Consider the following 18,088-nt stretch of genomic DNA (forward strand, 5'->3'; position numbering starts at 1 on the left):
AATTCTGTTTCTCTGAAGTCCTTGTAATTCTCATGCTCCTGCCATTCCCCCAACGAGCTAGAGCTAGAGGAGCAGCCAGTGTCCTGTGTGTTAGCTCAGGGCTCTTCCCCATATGAAATTTGGCATTTCATTGAGATATAAAGTTGCTTTCTTGCCATAACCTGTTATTTCATTCAACACACAGCTAATTATGCGGTATTTTTAATCTACTGCATCACATCATCCTTCTGAAAATAGCATGAGGTTCATCCTGATGATTCTTGACTTCCTACCCCAGATTTAAGCATTATGAGTGTCCTGGGAAAAAAGGCGTGTAGACAAGACCAAAGGCAGCTGTATACTGCGGAATAATAAATATCAGACAAAATACACACAGCTATAGTATCACAGCTAATAGATGTATTTTAAAATTGGAAACATCTATATTTAATTGCATGTCAAGTATGTAGTGAGAAACCACAGTTATACATTTTTGTAACAAACCTTTACATCTGAAGTCATAATAACACAAATAAAAAGTGCTTATTATATATGGTCAAAATAACTGAGGCAAATTTTTGACAATATCTTCTAAATATAATCATGTGGCCCCTGTCAGCAACACTCTAAAATCAGGCTGAATAATGTCAATGACAATCATTTTTTCCTTAGTTTACTGAAAACCAATAACCCAAAAACTATTTCGATTTCCTGTTTGCCTTTTTTTTTTTTTTTTTGCATAGCTTTCAATATTGCTGCCCCCTCACCTCTGCACATTGCAAGCCCATCTCAGTTCTGGATAATTACTTTAAAATTCTTAATATTTTTAATCCAGCTCTCCTTGAATACATAATATATATTTTCTACCAATTATAAATACATAATTTTTATCAATCTGGTTTCAATAACATGCATTTGTATAATTACTATACAATCAAAATAGACACTGACTTCACACAGTGTGTACGCTTTTATTTCAGTAATATTGTTCAGACACACTGCTCAACAAATCAGATAAATAGGGAAACAAAAAGTTGAAAAGGAGGGAGAAAATCTCTGGGAGGAAACATATTCTCACAGTGATTACAGGAAAAAAAATACTTACAATAAAAAGGGTTTATTAATACATAGAAAATCTTCACAATAGTTGAAACACACTTTAGGAACTAGTAAACATTTTAAATAGAATTGTGCCAATTACGCAGTGCCCAAGCATCTGCTTGCTCTTAATTAGATGGGGAGGTGAATGACCACTGTTTATTTTCATTTTCCTCATTAATTATGAAAAACTGCATTCAATTCATCTTGCATGGTGAGAGACTGGCTGCGCAGATGTAAGTCATAAGGGAAGTGGCTCTCTGTAGGCAACCTGAACATCGAGCTCTGCCCAAGGGGACCCCTGGGTGGCACTGCACAGTAATGCATGCCATAATTGTAATTTTTGCCATAGTCCAAGCTTTCCTCTTGCTTCAGGGAAAATATCCCATTATAGTTAATTGGGGGAGGACTTAAGGGACCTTCAAACTGTGGGCTGGCACACTCAGGGGATGTGCTTTCGTAGAAGGACTCGTAAGTGCTGCAGTAATTGTATGGTTTCATGGACTTAGAGTTGTCGAGAGTCCCGTGTCCTGGGGGGGTGCCAAGCTCCGGGCTGTGGTAGGGAGGATAGAAGGTGGAGTAGGGTGTGCGGGTATGATGGGCACCTTCACCTGCCTGGCCCATCAGGAAACTTCTGGCATTCAGCTGCAGGCATCCTGCCACCAAGTTTGTAGTTGGCTGGGACAGACCCTTGCACAAGTTTTGGACAAAGGTGAGCAGGTCAGGTCTCTTCCCAATTCGCAGTATTTCAGAAAGAGCCCAAATATAGTTCTTGGCTAGTCTTAAAGTTTCTATTTTAGACAGTTTTTGTGTTTTAGAATAACAAGGGACAACTTTCCTTAAATTGTCCAGAGCATCGTTAAGGCCGTGCATACGGTTCCTCTCTCTAGCATTGGCTTCTTGACGCCTGAATTTAATTCTTTCCATCCTTATCTTGCTTGTCTTTTTTTTCCTAAGGCCCCTTCGCCTTGGCAAGCCATTCTCATCCTCCTCTTCTCTCTCTTCCTCCTCTTCCTCTTTTTCTGTTTCTTCTCCAGGAGATCTTTTAATATTCTTTCCTCGGAGGATGATCTGCTTTGAAAAGCTTTCTGTGTTCTTCATTTGCTTTTGGTCATCACTTTCTCTGGGAAACTTTCTACACATCTGGGATTCTGGCATTACAACAGACTCATCAAATGGTAGTGTTAACATGGTTCTACAATCTTAAGTTACCTGAAAGAATGCCAGCACAATGTTTAAATATTTCCATTTTTAAAGTTTTCCAACTCACACAGACAGCCTCATGCACCTTATTTGTGTCTGTGTGTAAGCTCTTCTAAAAAGAGAGAGTGTGTGTATGTGTGTATGTGTGTGTGTGTATAAATGTTCAGTCTATATTTTTTAATAAAATGGCAGTTGCAAATGCCCACGTTTAAAAAAATAATAGCTGTTGAGAATTCTAAAATCACTCGAAACATTTGACCCTGCAACTAAAAAGCCACATTTATCACAAATAAATATGGAGTAAATTCATATTTTAAATGTACAGTTAGCTCCCTGCTGGTTTTTTTTTTTTTAACAAATCTTTCAAACTCTCCCCATCATGGAATTCAAAGAAATGCAAAACGTGACAAAGCACTACAAAAATTTCATTAATCCAAATTCCCCTGGGTGGAAAAATGAGGAGAGGGAGTGCAGTTTTAAAATTGAAAAAGTGCCATATCTCTATTACCTGATGGTAAATATTTCAAAATCACTTTTTTACTTATACTGCAAAATTGTGGGGTTTTGGTCTCCACATTTCTTCCTTTATGTATCAAGATATTAAACTTCAGTAAGTTACAGTGGCTGAGAAGGAAAAAAAATTGAATATACCCCCCAAATCACTCAGCTAGTAATATAATTCAAAACAAAGCATTTTTCCTAGTTATTTGTATTAAAATCACATAATACTTATTTCATATTAAGACAAAAATCAGAATTATTTAACCCTAAACGTATTCAGATTAGAGTTAGGAAATAAAATCCCCCTACCTCTTTTTTTCTCCCTTTTTCAAGCAAAAATTCTACTTGATATTATCTGTTTTTTTGTTAGAATCAACTTATTTGCTTTTTGCCTTGTTCTTTTCTCCTTTTTCTTTTCTTTCCCATCAACTGGGGGGGGAAGGGGGGGAGGTGAAAAATTCCCTGCCCGCTATAGCAGTGTTTATGTTCTGCGAGGCTCAGATGTCTTCCTCCAGCTCTTAGCTGACAGGAGCGGTCTGTAGATTCTGACTGCAATCCTGCACGTGTGCTCAGAATCCAGCCTGGAAAGGAAAAATAATTTCCTTTTCCCAATTACTTTGCTTTCATTTGCAGTTTGGGAACAGCAAAAGCTTGTATCCCATGGACTTCAAAGAGACAAGCAAAGTAAATGCAGGGACTTTTAACAGAACAAAATTAAACAAAAACCCCAGTCAAAGACTAACTATCAGTACTGTCTACACATTTGCAGTATTACATAAAAGCAATGAAAGTTTGTAATTGCATCAGAAGAATAAAATGGTAGGAGTTACTAGACAGCAAATAGCATACACAAAAAACAAGACAATGATACTGTATCTTTAAACACTTGCATGCACACCCAACACCAATTGAAATATATCTTTATTTGTATTACCTTAGCTTTTTATTTCATTCAACAATCAGTTTTCATTTTTTGCCTTCCAAATCTTTTCAGTCTGAATGTCGCATCGTCTGCTGGAGTCTAGATCTGTGTATATCTGCACTATCTCATTGATCTCTAAAAAGTGACATTGATGCCAACTGCCAGAGCTGGTACCCATGCCATCTGCTAGTGACGTCACGGGGCAGAGAAAACCACGTGAGCCTTTCTCCTGGGACCTTCATTCTGCACTGATCATCTGGCATCCCTCTAAGTGGGTACCAGCATTCATGTATCAACACAGAAGGTTAGACTGATAGAAAAAAAGAAAAGAAAAAAATTCTGCACCCGCATTTCACATACAGTAGGTGCATTTCCACTGTGGTTGCTTCTTTTTAGCAGTCTAGCTGCATGGATAGACGTGCCAGCATTTGGTGCTAACCCTGCCTACAGGTACAGCTGCCCTCTGGCTGTTAATATGGCATTGTTTATACGAGAAATGTTGTCTTGCATTGATCTGAGTCCCTCCAGTGCACCTGGTACCCAGGGACAAAAAAGAAATGGCAAGGAAAGGAAGGCGGTAATAGGGAAGCAACGCTGGCTCTATAATGCATAGCACAGTCTCAAAAAGTAGTTTTTGTGTGATGCTGCTGGGTGAGATTTTTGGGGTGCGGGGATTTTTGGAGTGCAGCTTGTTGCCCCAGAGCACAGAATAAAAGGAGAAAACCTCATATCATCTGTAACAAATCCTTCCTTCACATCCCTTGGTGATTTTGACATTGCAAAATAAAAGAGGCATTTATAGAAAACTGGACATACAGCATGAAGGTTTAACAAATCGTGCCTTTTTTCTGAAGCATGTGGCAAGGCTCACTGACCTGCTCTGGCATGTTGCAAAGTGACTGGGATGCACCTGCTCAAAAGTGTAGCTTAGGATTCTCAAAGGGTTTGGCCCCTGCCATAATTTCTGTCTGCCTGGCCTTTTTGTGAATGTTTCCCCAATATCTCTTTAAAAACTGCGTTATTCCCTTTGAAAACCGCCTAAAAAATCTCCCCCTGCTCTTCTCTTTTGATACCTAGCTTCTCCTTTCTTCATGCCCTTGTGTCTCCTGTCAGCTGCCTCTCCTGTGCTCCCTGCTCTTCCTTTTTAACCCTTTTGTCTCCTTCTGCTGGCAAAACACTTAAAGGAAGCTCACAAAGACTCTTAGCTCAGCCTTGCCATTTAGCTTATTACAAACTCCACCTTCATGTGTAAGGGGTTTGTGTTTTTTTTAATTCAAGGAGTGGCATGTCACATATAAGTGATATCACGGGAGTTACAGGAGTCACCTTAGAAGCATTCTTTTTTAAAATTTGGTTTCATTATCATTGTGCATCACTGCTTTTTTGTAAAGATATAATTTCTATAATAAAATAATGAGTGACTGAGTATGCTTTTAGTATTAAAATAATACTTGGCAGAGCTGCTATTGTTATGGGTCCGTGTCAGCATTTCCATTATAAATTCTGGTTTTGAAGGGTTTATAATTCATCTGCTTCAATTCACATTGGTCCAAACCTTGGCATTAATGTTCTCAGCCCTCAAGCCTCCATTCAATTATTTTTTCTTTCACAAAGTTTCATTTAAATATGTTGGGGCATTTTTTTGATTAGAGACGGGAACAAAAAATAAGACTGCAGTACAGAACAACATGTGTGTGGGAAGATCGTGTTTCATACATCTATATGGATGTGCTCAACGATTTACAGCCTTTCATTAAAAAAAAAAAAACCTCACCCCAAACACTGAGCGTTTTGTGGTTTTTGTTTTATTTTAAAAAAGTAAGACATTCAGTCTTCTCTCATTCTTTATAAAACAGAGGCTTTTTTGTTAGTTTTTGTTTATTAACAAAAATTTATCTCAAGCGACGAAGACATTAAAACTTTAAGGGAAACTGTTCAAAAAAGAGCAAGTGCTGTACTATTCATAGCATTCACTTCATTTTTACCATAAACATTACAATCTGTAACAAAGGAGAGGGCAGAATCCCATTATCCTCAATAGCAATTAATGTATTAAGATTTATATTGTTAAAGGTTCTAGGGATTGTGAACCTTTTCAAGGATTTTGCATTTTCAAGTATTAAAAAATGCAAGATAATCTAAAAATTAAAAGTCCTAGGGTAATCAACACTGTTTCAATACATACTAAAAATACCATGAGATTCTGAAAGAAAGGTTGACATTGCAATAGTTCTGTGTTTAGGGAAGGACCAACAAAATTCTCAATTATATCACACGGTGCTCAAAATATGTGAAACTATTTTCTCTGTCCTTTCTCATTATTGAAGTAGGTGGTTATTTTTTTTTAACAACTCAAATGCATTTTTGAACATCTTTTATAGTGCTAATAAAACCAAAAATGAATTAGTTTGTGTTGAATGATTACCTCCATAGGAGTAATACTACAGTTTCACACATTCCTAATCCATCATTTGACCTTTTTAATATTTTCAAATAAGTTGTGGAGAAACAAAATAGCTGAGATATCAAGGTTTAAAAAGCCTCTACTGTGCATGCATAATAACTTTTCATAAGGCTTTTACTATGCCTATTTTGTATTATGGATCCATGATATGCAAATAGGTACTGCTGTTAATAGGCATTCACAGCATACCGAATAACTGCTGCTTTGCTGTCTACTGTGAATGCATGTTAAGAATAGTACTCAAAATACACTTAAATGCACTCTATAGAATGGCTGCACAGCAGCAAATATGTTACAGAACACATATCACAATTTTTTTCCTATACATGGACTGTCTAGTCTTGAATTAAAAGTGAGACTATTTCAAATGCAATATTATAATAATGTGTTAATATTAATATGTATAAATAATAACACAACCAAATATTTATACATTCATTTAAATAATACTGAGTCATTAATAAATTTACTGAAATAATGCTGAGCTCCAAGGTCTCCAATATCTCCGTGGGGTATGAGGGGGACTGACCCAAACTGCACTGCATTCAATCTGAGTCCTTCAAGTAAGTTCAATATGCTATCATTGAAGCCCTTACTCTTTTTCTTTTTTCTCTCTCTCCTTTTTATTTATTTATTTATTTTTTTTAAATCATCCTCTCAAACCCTCTCCTAACTGGCCCACATCTCCCCATTTTGCTGGAACAGGAAAACTACATCAAATTAAGAAACTCAGGAACATTTTGAAATGTGGTAACCTTAACCATTTACTGGGAGCAATGGGACCTTGTGGACTGTTGAGGAATTTTTGCAGGTTGAGGAGTCTTTGCAAGAAAATGGCCACATTCAGCAGATGGTCAACCCAGCCTGCTGGTAATAATGGATAATGGACATGTTCACAGACAATGGATAATGGACATATTCAGAAACGGGGTCAGTATATCCTTGAGAAAGATACAAGAAGAAGAGTCATGAAGACTCAGCAAGTTTCAGAAAGTGAGAAAAAAGAGAAGCAATGGGTGGGTGAGACGACCACAGCAAGGCGCATGAAAAATCAGAAGATCCAATCAGCATTCTAGTTTGGATGTGTGAACAGCTAGGATTAACCAATCATGTATTAGCTAGAGACGCATGAACAGTAGAAACTTATTATAAATATAGCCCTTGTGGGGATAATAAATTTGGCTTCACTTGATCATATTGATCATGGTGTGATGTCCCATTCCTGATCCTCTGCATCGCAGTGGACAGCAGGAAACTGTTCAGAAGGTGAAGATAGCAAAATCTTTTTCTTTTATTTCTTTCCTCTTCTTTCTAATGTACACACTAGACATCACTGCAACACATACACAGTGACAATCATGATGCCAAACTCCCTCTTCCACACTCATGACCTGATGTGAGATTGCCTTCCTGCCACAGCACCCACATGCACAGCCCAAACACCAAAGCAACTGCTGCCTTGAGAGTGAGATTGGGGGAAAATGTATGTCTAGTACATCCTAAATTGCAAAGTCAGACCATAAGGGACAAATACATGGGTAAGAGTGTAGAAAACAGTGGCTCTGGTCTCCGGCTGGGTTTAATGCTAAGGAGGAGGTGGGAACACCTCTTTTGGCAGGAGTTCTGTGTGTGCTTTTGAGGTTTTGGTGGATTGGTTGGTTTGGGGTTTGTTTGGTTTGGGGTTTGTGGTTTATTTACTTTTTTTAAAATTTAAATTATATTGTTTTACAAAAATATTCAAAGCAGGATAGTATCTTGGGCGGGGACCCTGGTCTGCTAGCCTCGGTGAGTTTCAGATTGGTCAGAAAGTGAGTTTCAGACTGGTTAGATTAGGGACTTTCTTGGTAAAGCCTGGATTGTCTCTGCAAAATGAGCTGCTGGGGAAAGAACCAGAACCATGTGCCACATGCATGTTGCATGCCAGCTGCCTCTCCTGTGTGCAGCTAGCACACCATAGGACTAAAGTGATGTGTCTCTCTGTCTGTGAAGGACTGTCCCTCTTCTGCCTCTCCATGTCCCCAGTATACTGCTGTAGACTGTGGACTTTTTTATGAGGGGAACTTGCTGTTCCCATCAAGTTGACTAAGCACTCCTCTGCCAGTTCTAAGACAATATATGTCCTTCTCCCAGGACAGATTAGAAAACACCAAAAAGGACCCCTGGCTTCGGAGAAATAAACTACATTATCTCAAGGGGATTTGGTTCAGTCTGAAAATACAATTTTTACCTATCTGCCAATGTGGCAAAGTATGCTGTGCATTAGGCCCCCTTTATTAAGGATGTACTTCTTGCTTTAATCAGGCAACTGAAGTTTCATGTTTTGAATAAGCTGTTGGACACAAATAGGAAAGAGCTGTAAAGGGGTTAGTTACTCTATTTTAATGGAAGTTATTTGAGCGAAACACTAATGTAGAATTTGAAAATGGTTGCTAACTGTAATTGCTTATGGTTAACCAAAAATAAATTTGTGACCAGAAATTACTCTAAGATTTCTGAAACTAGAATAGGTCTTATGTAGATAGAAAATACATTTGGGATAATATTATTAATTTTTAGTTACTCCTGGTTCACACAAATATAAAGGAGTTGAAAGATAGTGGAACCAAATAATTTTTAAATGGAAAATGCCTTTGTTTTTTAAAATTACCTAGAAAAGTAGAGGCACAATATGGCCTGAAAGTTTTAGCACCAGATCAAGAGGTGATTGTGTACTTTGCAAGAATATGGGATTTAAGGTACTTCTCTCCCTGGGGTAAAATATCCTAGTCAGACCAGTCATGTAGCTGTGTTGCTTCCTAAAACTGCAGGGTGTTAAGATAATTGCTATTGCTTTGTGGTGCGAAGCAGCCCTGTGGTACATCTGAGAAATGGTTTTTTTTCATCCATACTTGGTGACTGAAGTGGTCACACTCTCTATTACCCTACCTTGAGGATGGTCTGAGATCAGTAAATTTGTAAATATTTAGAAGCTGCTGCGGGGACATTTGGCCAAAGGACACACCCTGACATTGCTCACCACTATTCATTCTTTAATGGCAATCTCTGACAAACAGCTAATCAGTGATGATGACTTTCCTCCTTTTGAGGTGATGCGATGCCTACAGCGATTCACAGATGTTCTTCCTCTGTGTTTCCATTTTGAGACTCTCTGCTCCCATCAATGCATGTTTTTTTTCAAGGGCCTTGCAGCTAGTCCTTTTTAGTAGACATGGTGTTGCCTAAAATCAAATAAAACTTGCAACAGTGTTAAAATAGTGAGCTAAAAAGCAGGTCTTAATTGAAAGCTTCCCCATTGTCATGGGCACATCCAGCATGAGATTTCTGCAATTTTTGTAAGTTTAAGAAATTAGTATATTTAAAAAATATTGTTCAATTAGAAGACCAGTTGGTTAGGAAATTTCCTCTGAGTTCTGCCTCATTAGAGTTGTTCCAGGGGCTTCTTTGCCCCATTTCTTGTGTATGTCTTTTAAGTTCTAGTGGAAAAAGAAAATGTCCTTGTCAGGCTTCTTCTTCTTAAGAATAAGACTAAACAGAATTCCAAGTATGGATTAGGAAGGTTAGCTTATTATTCTAATATCTAAGAGACAGAGTACGAAAAATATAAGGAGCTGTGTATTAACTGTGTATTAAGAGTCTGCAAAGTTGCAAATATATGAAAAAGGTGTAAGTAACTAAAATTTGTAGGCATCAATAGTGTGGGCGTGTGTGACCCCAGAAGAGACCTGCACTGTTCTCCCTTCCCCGTTGAGACCTCAGAACTATGATGTATGCTTTTTCTTCCACAGATTTGCTTGCAATCTCTCTAAAGCTACTGGGCTGCTTTCTTCTCCCCACTTCAAATCTCCCTCAGCAAGAGGTGCCTGATGAGATTGTCTCCCTAGTTTACCTGTGTAGATATTCCCAAAACTTTTTCCTCCCTTTCTGCAGTCTTCTCCCTGTGACAGGGTTGTTCAACCCACATGGAGTGATGACATGCTGCACTCCACATGGTGGGGTCATGCTGGGACAAAGACTGTCCAGGAAGTGGTGGGAGCTCTGAGCACACGGCTACAGCACTGACACAGAAGAGCAGAGTGGCCTTACAGAAACCACATGCCACAAGATGAGCAGTTTGATTAGGACCTGTATATGTGTACATATAGATATAGATATAGATATATATGGGTTTTTAAAATATATGGATTCTATAAATTAAATTCAATATGCAATGTTAGAGACTTCAAGATCATAATTGCCTTAAACGCTGTTAGGATCACTGAAGGACTTTGCCCACTATAGCAAATAATATAAAGAAGCAACTGCTCACTTGCAACCACCCAAGCCCAGCCCCCTACCTGTCCTCCCAACCCATCTCCCCCTACCGGTCCCCTCTACTTTTCCCACCTATCCCTAGTATGCCTCCTGGATTCCTGGAATTTAGACTGTGAGTCAAGTCACCTGATGGGAATTTCCGATAAGTTAAAGGTGTTACTATTGTCCACTTACCTCACGTCTATGGAGAAGTAAGCAAGGGTTCCAGAGAAGAAAGTGTCCACAAGGAAAGCCAAACGCAGCAGCTGTCCTGAAAATCAGCTCTGCCTGGGTCCCATGAGGCGAGGCCACAGCCTGCAGACACATTTCACACTGGGGGACTGCACATGATACACAGTGTTGCCACAGATCCTAAGGGCTGCAAAAGACAGTGTAAAACTCTCCGCAACACAGGAGGTGCTTTGCTGTTCCCACCTGTACCTGAACGTATATTAACCCATTGGACTTTCTTTTGTGAGAGCCCCTTCACTGAGAAAACCAGAAGAAGGGCAGTGGGACATAGTCTGGATCCATGAGATGGTGACTATCTTTCTCACTCTCTTTCTCCCTGCAACCCCTCTCCCCCTTTCCAATTTGTTTCTCTCTCTCTTTACTGTTAAATGAAATCCATACTATTGACATTGATATACAGTCTCATTTGCACCTTAATTCGGGTAGAGGCATTTCTCTCGTGATTGGATCCTAAAATGCAAGGAAACCAAGAAGTTAAATTAACGATGACTTGGCAGAAGTGTAAATAAAACTTAAGTGCAACATTAGCTTCTGTTGGACAGTTCCCTCCCAGGAAATTATAGCATGCTTTGTAAGGCCAATATTGTCAATGTTCCTTGCAAACTTTATTAGAAAGTCTGTCACTTTTATTTTTTGCAGCAGACCTTTGAAACTGAGCAGGGAGAAAATCCTCAGACTAGAGAACTGACTTCTTTAGCCCCATGAAACCACTAAGTCCAGGTGGGCTGTAAGCTCATATGTGGAATCATAATTTCCTGCTTTTTAAAAGCATGAACACCTTAGGAAAATAAATAAATAAAAGTAAAAACTTTAAGCCTATTTTGAATGTACACTATTAAAGGTGAGAAGGCAAGTAGCTGACAGAAGTAAATGCCAGAGCTACAATTGCCTATGAAACCTTCATTCTGTCTACACACCAGTAGGCAGGTGGTTTTCATAACAGCACAGCAGAGGTGCTTGTTTATAGGAAATAATATTAAGTGTTTAGCAGGATGACTCAGGCTTATTGTAATGGACATATATGCTCCTTTTGGTTTGCCTTTTATTATCTGAATTTATAATCCTTTTAGGACAGGACTTTTCCTGAGATATTGTCTGATTGAGATAAGTAAATTTTCATTCAAAAAGCAGAAAATCTGTGCAATCAGGCATCCCAAGCTGTTAATGAACTATGGTTTTCCTTACACTTCTCAAATCTTATTACACATTTACCTGGTCCTAGCATCCATGACTGCCAAACAGCATTGCAACCTGCGATAATGCATGTACTTAAAAACCTTACTAGATCTCTTTCCTTATTGAAATGAAAGGTAATTTTGGATTAAAAAACCACAAAGCAAAATAAACAAACCTAAGCTAGTACCAGAATTAAGAGTTTATAGGAATGAAGTAGACAAATGCTACTTTCTAGGAGGAAAAGGGAGGCATAAGGATCTTACAGCATTGATCCTGAACTTTTTCCGCTGATTTAGGAGTCATGAAGAGTCCAATGTCTATTTGATAGACATGCCAGAAATTATTTTTCTGAGAGATTAGGCGGTGTGTGCAATTACTGAATCACCTAGCCTTCCTGCTTTTTCTTGTTACACAAAACTATATGCATCTTTCACTGATTTGAAAACAGTGGAACGTGGATAGCTATATGTTTTGAGGGATCTTGACCATGTCATTTTACCTTGAGACAAGCTGGAACATTTGAGGTCTTATACCCACAGGATCAATTTTCCCCTGAGAGTCCTGGAGATTCAATGGTGGAATTCCACTGCAAATAGAATAGGAATTTATAAAATTGCTTTCTGGATTCTATCCTCAAGCTTCTGTAAAAGTGAAAGGCACAGTTAATTTCATCTTAGTTGTAAAATAGTGCTGAATTCAGATAGGGCTGTAATGATATTTTCCCAAAATAGTTTTGGAAAGCCTGATGTTTAAAGAACAATTTTTTCAGTGATGAATGAACAATTCTATTACTTCTAGCTGCAGATCTACTTTCAGAGTGACTGATGTTTCTCATCTATAAAGATCCATTGTAATTATGTTTTTCACCAAATATGCTGATCAAGCAGACACGATGGTGTTATAAGATGTAAACTTTTTAGGTTCTTAACCTAACAAATTCAATTCCCATATATAGAAGTATACAATTAAAGAAGTAGAATCAAGACCGGATTTTACTTACAGCTGCATAGAGGTTTTTATAAAACACGTGGACACCCTCTCAGAAACAGCATTGTCTAAACAATCAATCAAGTTTTCCAAAATCAACATGACATTGTGATCTGCTGTAAATAGAAGTGAGGCACTTAAGTGTAAGTTGAAGTAAACAGTACTTTCTGTATTAACATCTCTCATGTCTGAGCAATCTCAAAGGAGTTGTGTAAATCCTACAGCTTGCCCGCTCCCTTGTCCACCAACCATGAAAATCAGTGCTCCATGACACAGTTTGAGTACCCAGTGTTGATTTTGAAGGTAGCCACTCTGTCAAGTGATCTCACGTAACAGGATGTGCAAAGGAAATTATATGTCTTTTGGCAGCCTGAAGTTTTCATTTCAGTCCTTTGGCTGGCTGAGGACTAGTTTGAATCTCCAAATAGTTTAAATAGCCACGGCCAGAAGGCACCCAGAAGTTTGGCAAAATCCCTTTCCTAAGAAGGGAGCATGGCTTGCTGATCCTGATTCCTGCTTGTGTTTCCCCTCTATTGTGCTGGTTGCTGTATTAGCTTTCTATCTAGCTCATGCTCATTACTGTGAGCCTGCCTCTTTAAGCTCATGAAGTGCTGGGAAAAGTTCATACAGGGCATAGTTTGCAAAATGCTGAAACAGTCAGTGGTCAGCAGAAACAGTACTGAAGATGCATGTATTTTTGCAAGTTAGAAATCCTTTCTTTCTTCCCATGGCATTGTTCCCAGTGTTAGACAATACGTATCTGATGTATCTAGCTTTATTTTGGTTTCTTTCTGATCATGTTTAATGCAGTTGCTATTTTTTCAGAAATACATATAGCAGTTCAAGTCTTCTTACTGCATTGTGTCTGGGAGAGAAAAAAAAAATTGCACTTAAATTGTTCAAAGGCATACATTCTGAAGAGTGTGCTATGGTATGTTCAGGCTTTTATTCAGGAATTTTGTGTGTGACTTGGGTTGAAGTAAGCTTTCTGCCTAGAGAGGCATGCTGGAGTCTGCATTCTGCATTTGGACCTGTAAGACATCTTGCTATGTAAAGCCATATAGATAAGATTTCTCTCAAAAGGGTACTTTGCTATGAATTTTGAAGACAGCTGATGTTAGCAGATGGTGACTAGAATAGCCATCTCTCCCAGTATTTCTAAATCCTTAAACAGTGTGAATACAGGCAGTGCAGTAATGATTTGGTAAGGCAGCATAGGAAATATATTTGGCATTATGGCATGAGGCCAAATCCTGAGAGATTCACAGTTCCTGCACTATGTCTTGAAGGCTGGGTGGTGGAAGAATGAAATCTATGATGCTCAGGTTGGTGGGGTTTGGAGTAAATATTGCTTTCCATTCAACCTGTTATTCATTTGCTTCTTCTGGCACAAAGTGACGGTAAGGTTTTTTTTTTTTGCAGAGACTGTGAAAATGCTCTTACTCCCACAGAAACAGAAATCCTGATTATGAAGAAGACATTTGCAGTTTGACCTGGTTACGTAAAGTGGTAAAAAAAAAAAAAAATTCTTTCAGAAGAATGTGTTTATTTTTTGTCAAAAAACTTTGTGTTTTAAGCGCATTGTAATGAAATTTAATTCTGAGAATAAGGAACTTAGAAAAAGTAAGATCTTTAAATCACTTCAAAGAGATTTGAAAGGATGATTCTTTTAAAAATTTCCAGTAATACATAAAATCAAAACCAGAGCAATTCTTTAAAAAAATTATTGATTTAAAACAAATATTCACTGAAAATTTTTCATTGCAGAACATATTTTTTTCTTTGCTTTTTTCCATATCTGTAAGAAAGAAAATTTTAAAAAGGGATCTTTTCTTCAAAGAAAGGAATGTCTCAGTTTGCCTTATGCATTGAAATCCCTATAGCACCTGGCTTAAATAATAACTTCCAAAAAGCGAACCTCTTTCACCCACATATTGTGGATTTGCAGTTTTCACTTTTAAATCCATTTTTATATTATTTACAATAATATAGAATTTACATTCTACAATAGAATATTACAGGTTATTAGATAGCCTATGCTTCTTATTTAACTAACGTGTCTGAATTCTTATTTAATTACCATATCTAAATGTTTCTGCATGCTCCCCAAATATTTTTATTTCCTTTAATTATCAGCAATTCTGAAGGAGAGGTTCAGGCTTCCTTATACCCTCAATTCCATTTTGCCAATCCCAACACAAAAAAGATAGCCTTTGTTTAAAACTTTAATGTTCTTAATTAGTAGAATTGTCAGACTAATTGGAACGCCAGTTAGATTTGGCAGGGCTATTGTTATTTAGAAGTGCTGTGGTCTAGTGTTAACTGCTATTAAACCTTATAGCTTATGAAAGAGAGGGAATAAGGAAATGTATACACACACACAATCTCCATTCTCTTCCATTTTAAATTACAAGAGTCCATAATAATCCGTGCTGTCAAAATGTACTTAGGGACCGTTTAATCCATGAAGACACCGATGAGAAGTTAATGACTGTTTATGCACAAAAGTAATATTATGGAATAAAAACTATTTAAATGGCTACATTCCATCTGTGGATGGAAAAAGTACTCAAAGCACCATGGATTTTCATTTGAGTTGTGCAAGAGAAATCTACTTTATTTTACTTTCTGTACTTGTGAAAGTTACCTTGAGCTTCTTACAGCACGTGGCAAATGGAGATCTTACAGCATTGTATGAACTGAAATTTACCTTCAGTGCCTACTTGTTCAGGGAGTGTTTCACAGACAGACGAGCTATCACTCAGGTTCCCATGGTGAGTTAGATGTACAATGAGAAATACACTGAGAACTCAGCAACTTTCACTCTCTGCACGTGTGCCCTTCCCATTGACATAATTCTAAATTCTGAGATGATCGTGGAAGGAAACAGTTTTCTTCTTCAGCCTCAAAGGAAAATAAAAAGATCTCTATTCAGACTGTGTACTTAAAACATATGTTCCTGACTGAAACCATAAGGGACCACCTCCCAGAGGTGGATGCTGTGAATATTGCTGTGAATATTCCATGCACACTGCTACCACATGCACATAATAAATACAATTTATATCTGCAAATGATTATATCTACAAGTAATTAGGAAAAAGGGTGCTCAGGCAGCTAGAGAACCACTTGAGAGCCTGGTGTGTCCAAGTCCTAAGTATAAATATAATATTTCCATTTTCTAAGCAGAAATATATTTTCCACTTTTATGTTTTCTCCAGCTGGGCTGATTGCCCTCTCGAATATCTTACCAGTGATAGATTGAGGCAAGAGTGATGGTATTGATGATTATCTATCAGGGGCAACGGTGGTGTGAGGTAGAAGAGGGCAGACAGAGGGCAGGGCAGAAAAATAAAAGGTCAGTAACACTACTGCCTATGGAGCATGTGGAGGTAATGCAGCACAGCATAAACATTTTACTGTTCCTCTCCAGCCCAAGTATTTCAAGTTTTATTTATTTTATTCAAGTATTTCTCAATTTATGTCACAGCCTGTTCACAGTCTGATAAAATCAATCTAGACCTAACTGCACTTGCTCTTCTATTCCAGAGAAAGTGAATAATTCATTTTAGTGTAAGTCAGATGTTTAAATTGTAAGCGTGTGGTTGAAAAACCTGTGCCTTGATTAAATCTTTTGTACTAACACTTTATTTAACCTTTGTTTATGTAAAGCTAGAGTAAAATATGACAAATGTGTCTTTGCTCTTACAGAAAAAAGGTATGAATTTACATGATTTATATAGGAAAAGTGATTTAAGAATCAGCTACAAACTTAATGTTCATAGTTCATATTCTGTTATTGCACAACGATAAATTCAATTCTGGATAATTAAAATGCTGAAAAAGAGAAATAATTAAGATACTTTAGGCGAAATTAAATGATGACAAAATCTTTAACTGAAAGACTGTTTTCTTTCAGCTTTTCACTAAATAGGTATTTCTCTCTTATAAGTGTCTGGCAATGATCTGTTCCTCTCTACTTTGCACATCAAAGCAAGAAATATCAGCTTCTGAAATTTAAGTGCAGTTTTTTCTGTTGAAAATACTGTGAGGGAGTACACCAACAAAATATTTCAATATTTCATCATGGCTGGGATTGAAAACAAACATGGAATTTTTGTCATAACTCACTGAAAAAATTCTCTAATTTCATTTTCCCTAAATATTTCAAGGTACTTTGCAGCCACAACTTCATTTTAACCTGCTACATCACACGTTTATTGTTTCTGCCTCAATTTGGTACAGTGAGGTATCCCCCAACAGGTTGAGCAAAGAACTTTGAAATGCAATAAAAAAGAGGAAGCCAGGCCATCCAGTAGGGATGTAGTGGTTTAGTTTCACTTTTCTCACCTGCACTAGTGACCTGCACACATCTCTCTGAAGCACTGAGTTGCTTCACACCTTGATTTGTATTAGAGATGTTTCTTGTTGCTGCCTTGGGCAGCTGTAAACCAGTGTCCCAGCCCTGGGCTACCCCACTGCTATATATCTTAATATGCCTCGAGTGTGGCTCCTCATACAGACACCCTCTCTGAGCTGTGGTGATGGCATTGCATCACTGTGGGAGCAGAGAGGAAAGCAGCACTGTAGTCCTGTACGAGAGACGAACAGCAGTCTCAATTTGCTTCTCTGGATATCTTGCTACTTGGGTAAAAAGGCATCCTTGTGTTTGGAGTCCTGGAGGCAAAGAGCTGAGGACATGGAACTTCAGTATAGAAAAAATATTTTCCTATTTTACTGTTATTTCCCCAATCTTTTTTTCTTTTTTTTTTTTTTTTTTTTTGCTTAGGTGGTTTGCATTTACCATACTTATTAATTCTATTGTTTGCCTTTAGGGCTTCTCTGTGCTTTTTCTCCACCATTAGTTTGTTCTCCTTTTTTCCCCCCAATGATTTTATATGTGATTTTTATGTTAATTTAGCCTGATAGTTGTCCTCTTGTCCATTGTGGATGCAATTGTTTCTAAAGAGATTAACAATATTAATTAATTTGTTGGGTACAAAAGACCATGTGTATTATGCTACCTCTATTGCTTGATCACTGGAGTGATCAAGTTTTCCTTGAACATTTTTTCATTCCTTTTGCATTCTAGCCTTATAAGGAATTAGAAAAGAGACTAAATGAACTTCCAAGAGCCATTCACTCCCATAAACAAAGGACCACATAGACATATAGTCCACAACTCAGAACATAGTAATTTTTGGTGTTTGTTTAGA

General features: G+C 37.7%; 1 protein-coding gene across 2 annotated transcripts; it reads right to left on the reverse strand.

Annotated features, from left to right (window-relative positions):
- Positions 1 to 377: 377 nt before the first annotated feature.
- Positions 378 to 3,909, reverse strand: NEUROD6 (neuronal differentiation 6). Of its 2 annotated transcripts, XM_063158729.1 has the most exons (3): positions 3,716 to 3,909; positions 3,091 to 3,362; positions 378 to 2,289 (listed from the first exon to the last, which is right to left on the reverse strand). In XM_063158729.1, the coding sequence occupies exon 3, from the start codon at positions 2,266 to 2,268 to the stop codon at positions 1,255 to 1,257; it is 1,014 nt and encodes a 337-aa protein (XP_063014799.1). In that variant the 5' UTR covers positions 2,269 to 2,289; positions 3,091 to 3,362; positions 3,716 to 3,909; the 3' UTR covers positions 378 to 1,254. The 2 variants fall into 2 exon arrangements, with proteins under 2 accessions (XP_063014799.1, XP_063014806.1); XM_063158736.1 differs by lacking the exon at positions 3,091 to 3,362 and having other exon boundaries at positions 3,716 to 3,908.
- Between the last annotated feature and the right edge of the window lie 14,179 nt (positions 3,910 to 18,088).

The sequence above is a fragment of the Melospiza melodia genome, chromosome 1, assembly GCF_035770615.1.
Source record: "Melospiza melodia melodia isolate bMelMel2 chromosome 1, bMelMel2.pri, whole genome shotgun sequence".
Taxonomy (NCBI): domain Eukaryota; kingdom Metazoa; phylum Chordata; class Aves; order Passeriformes; family Passerellidae; genus Melospiza; species Melospiza melodia.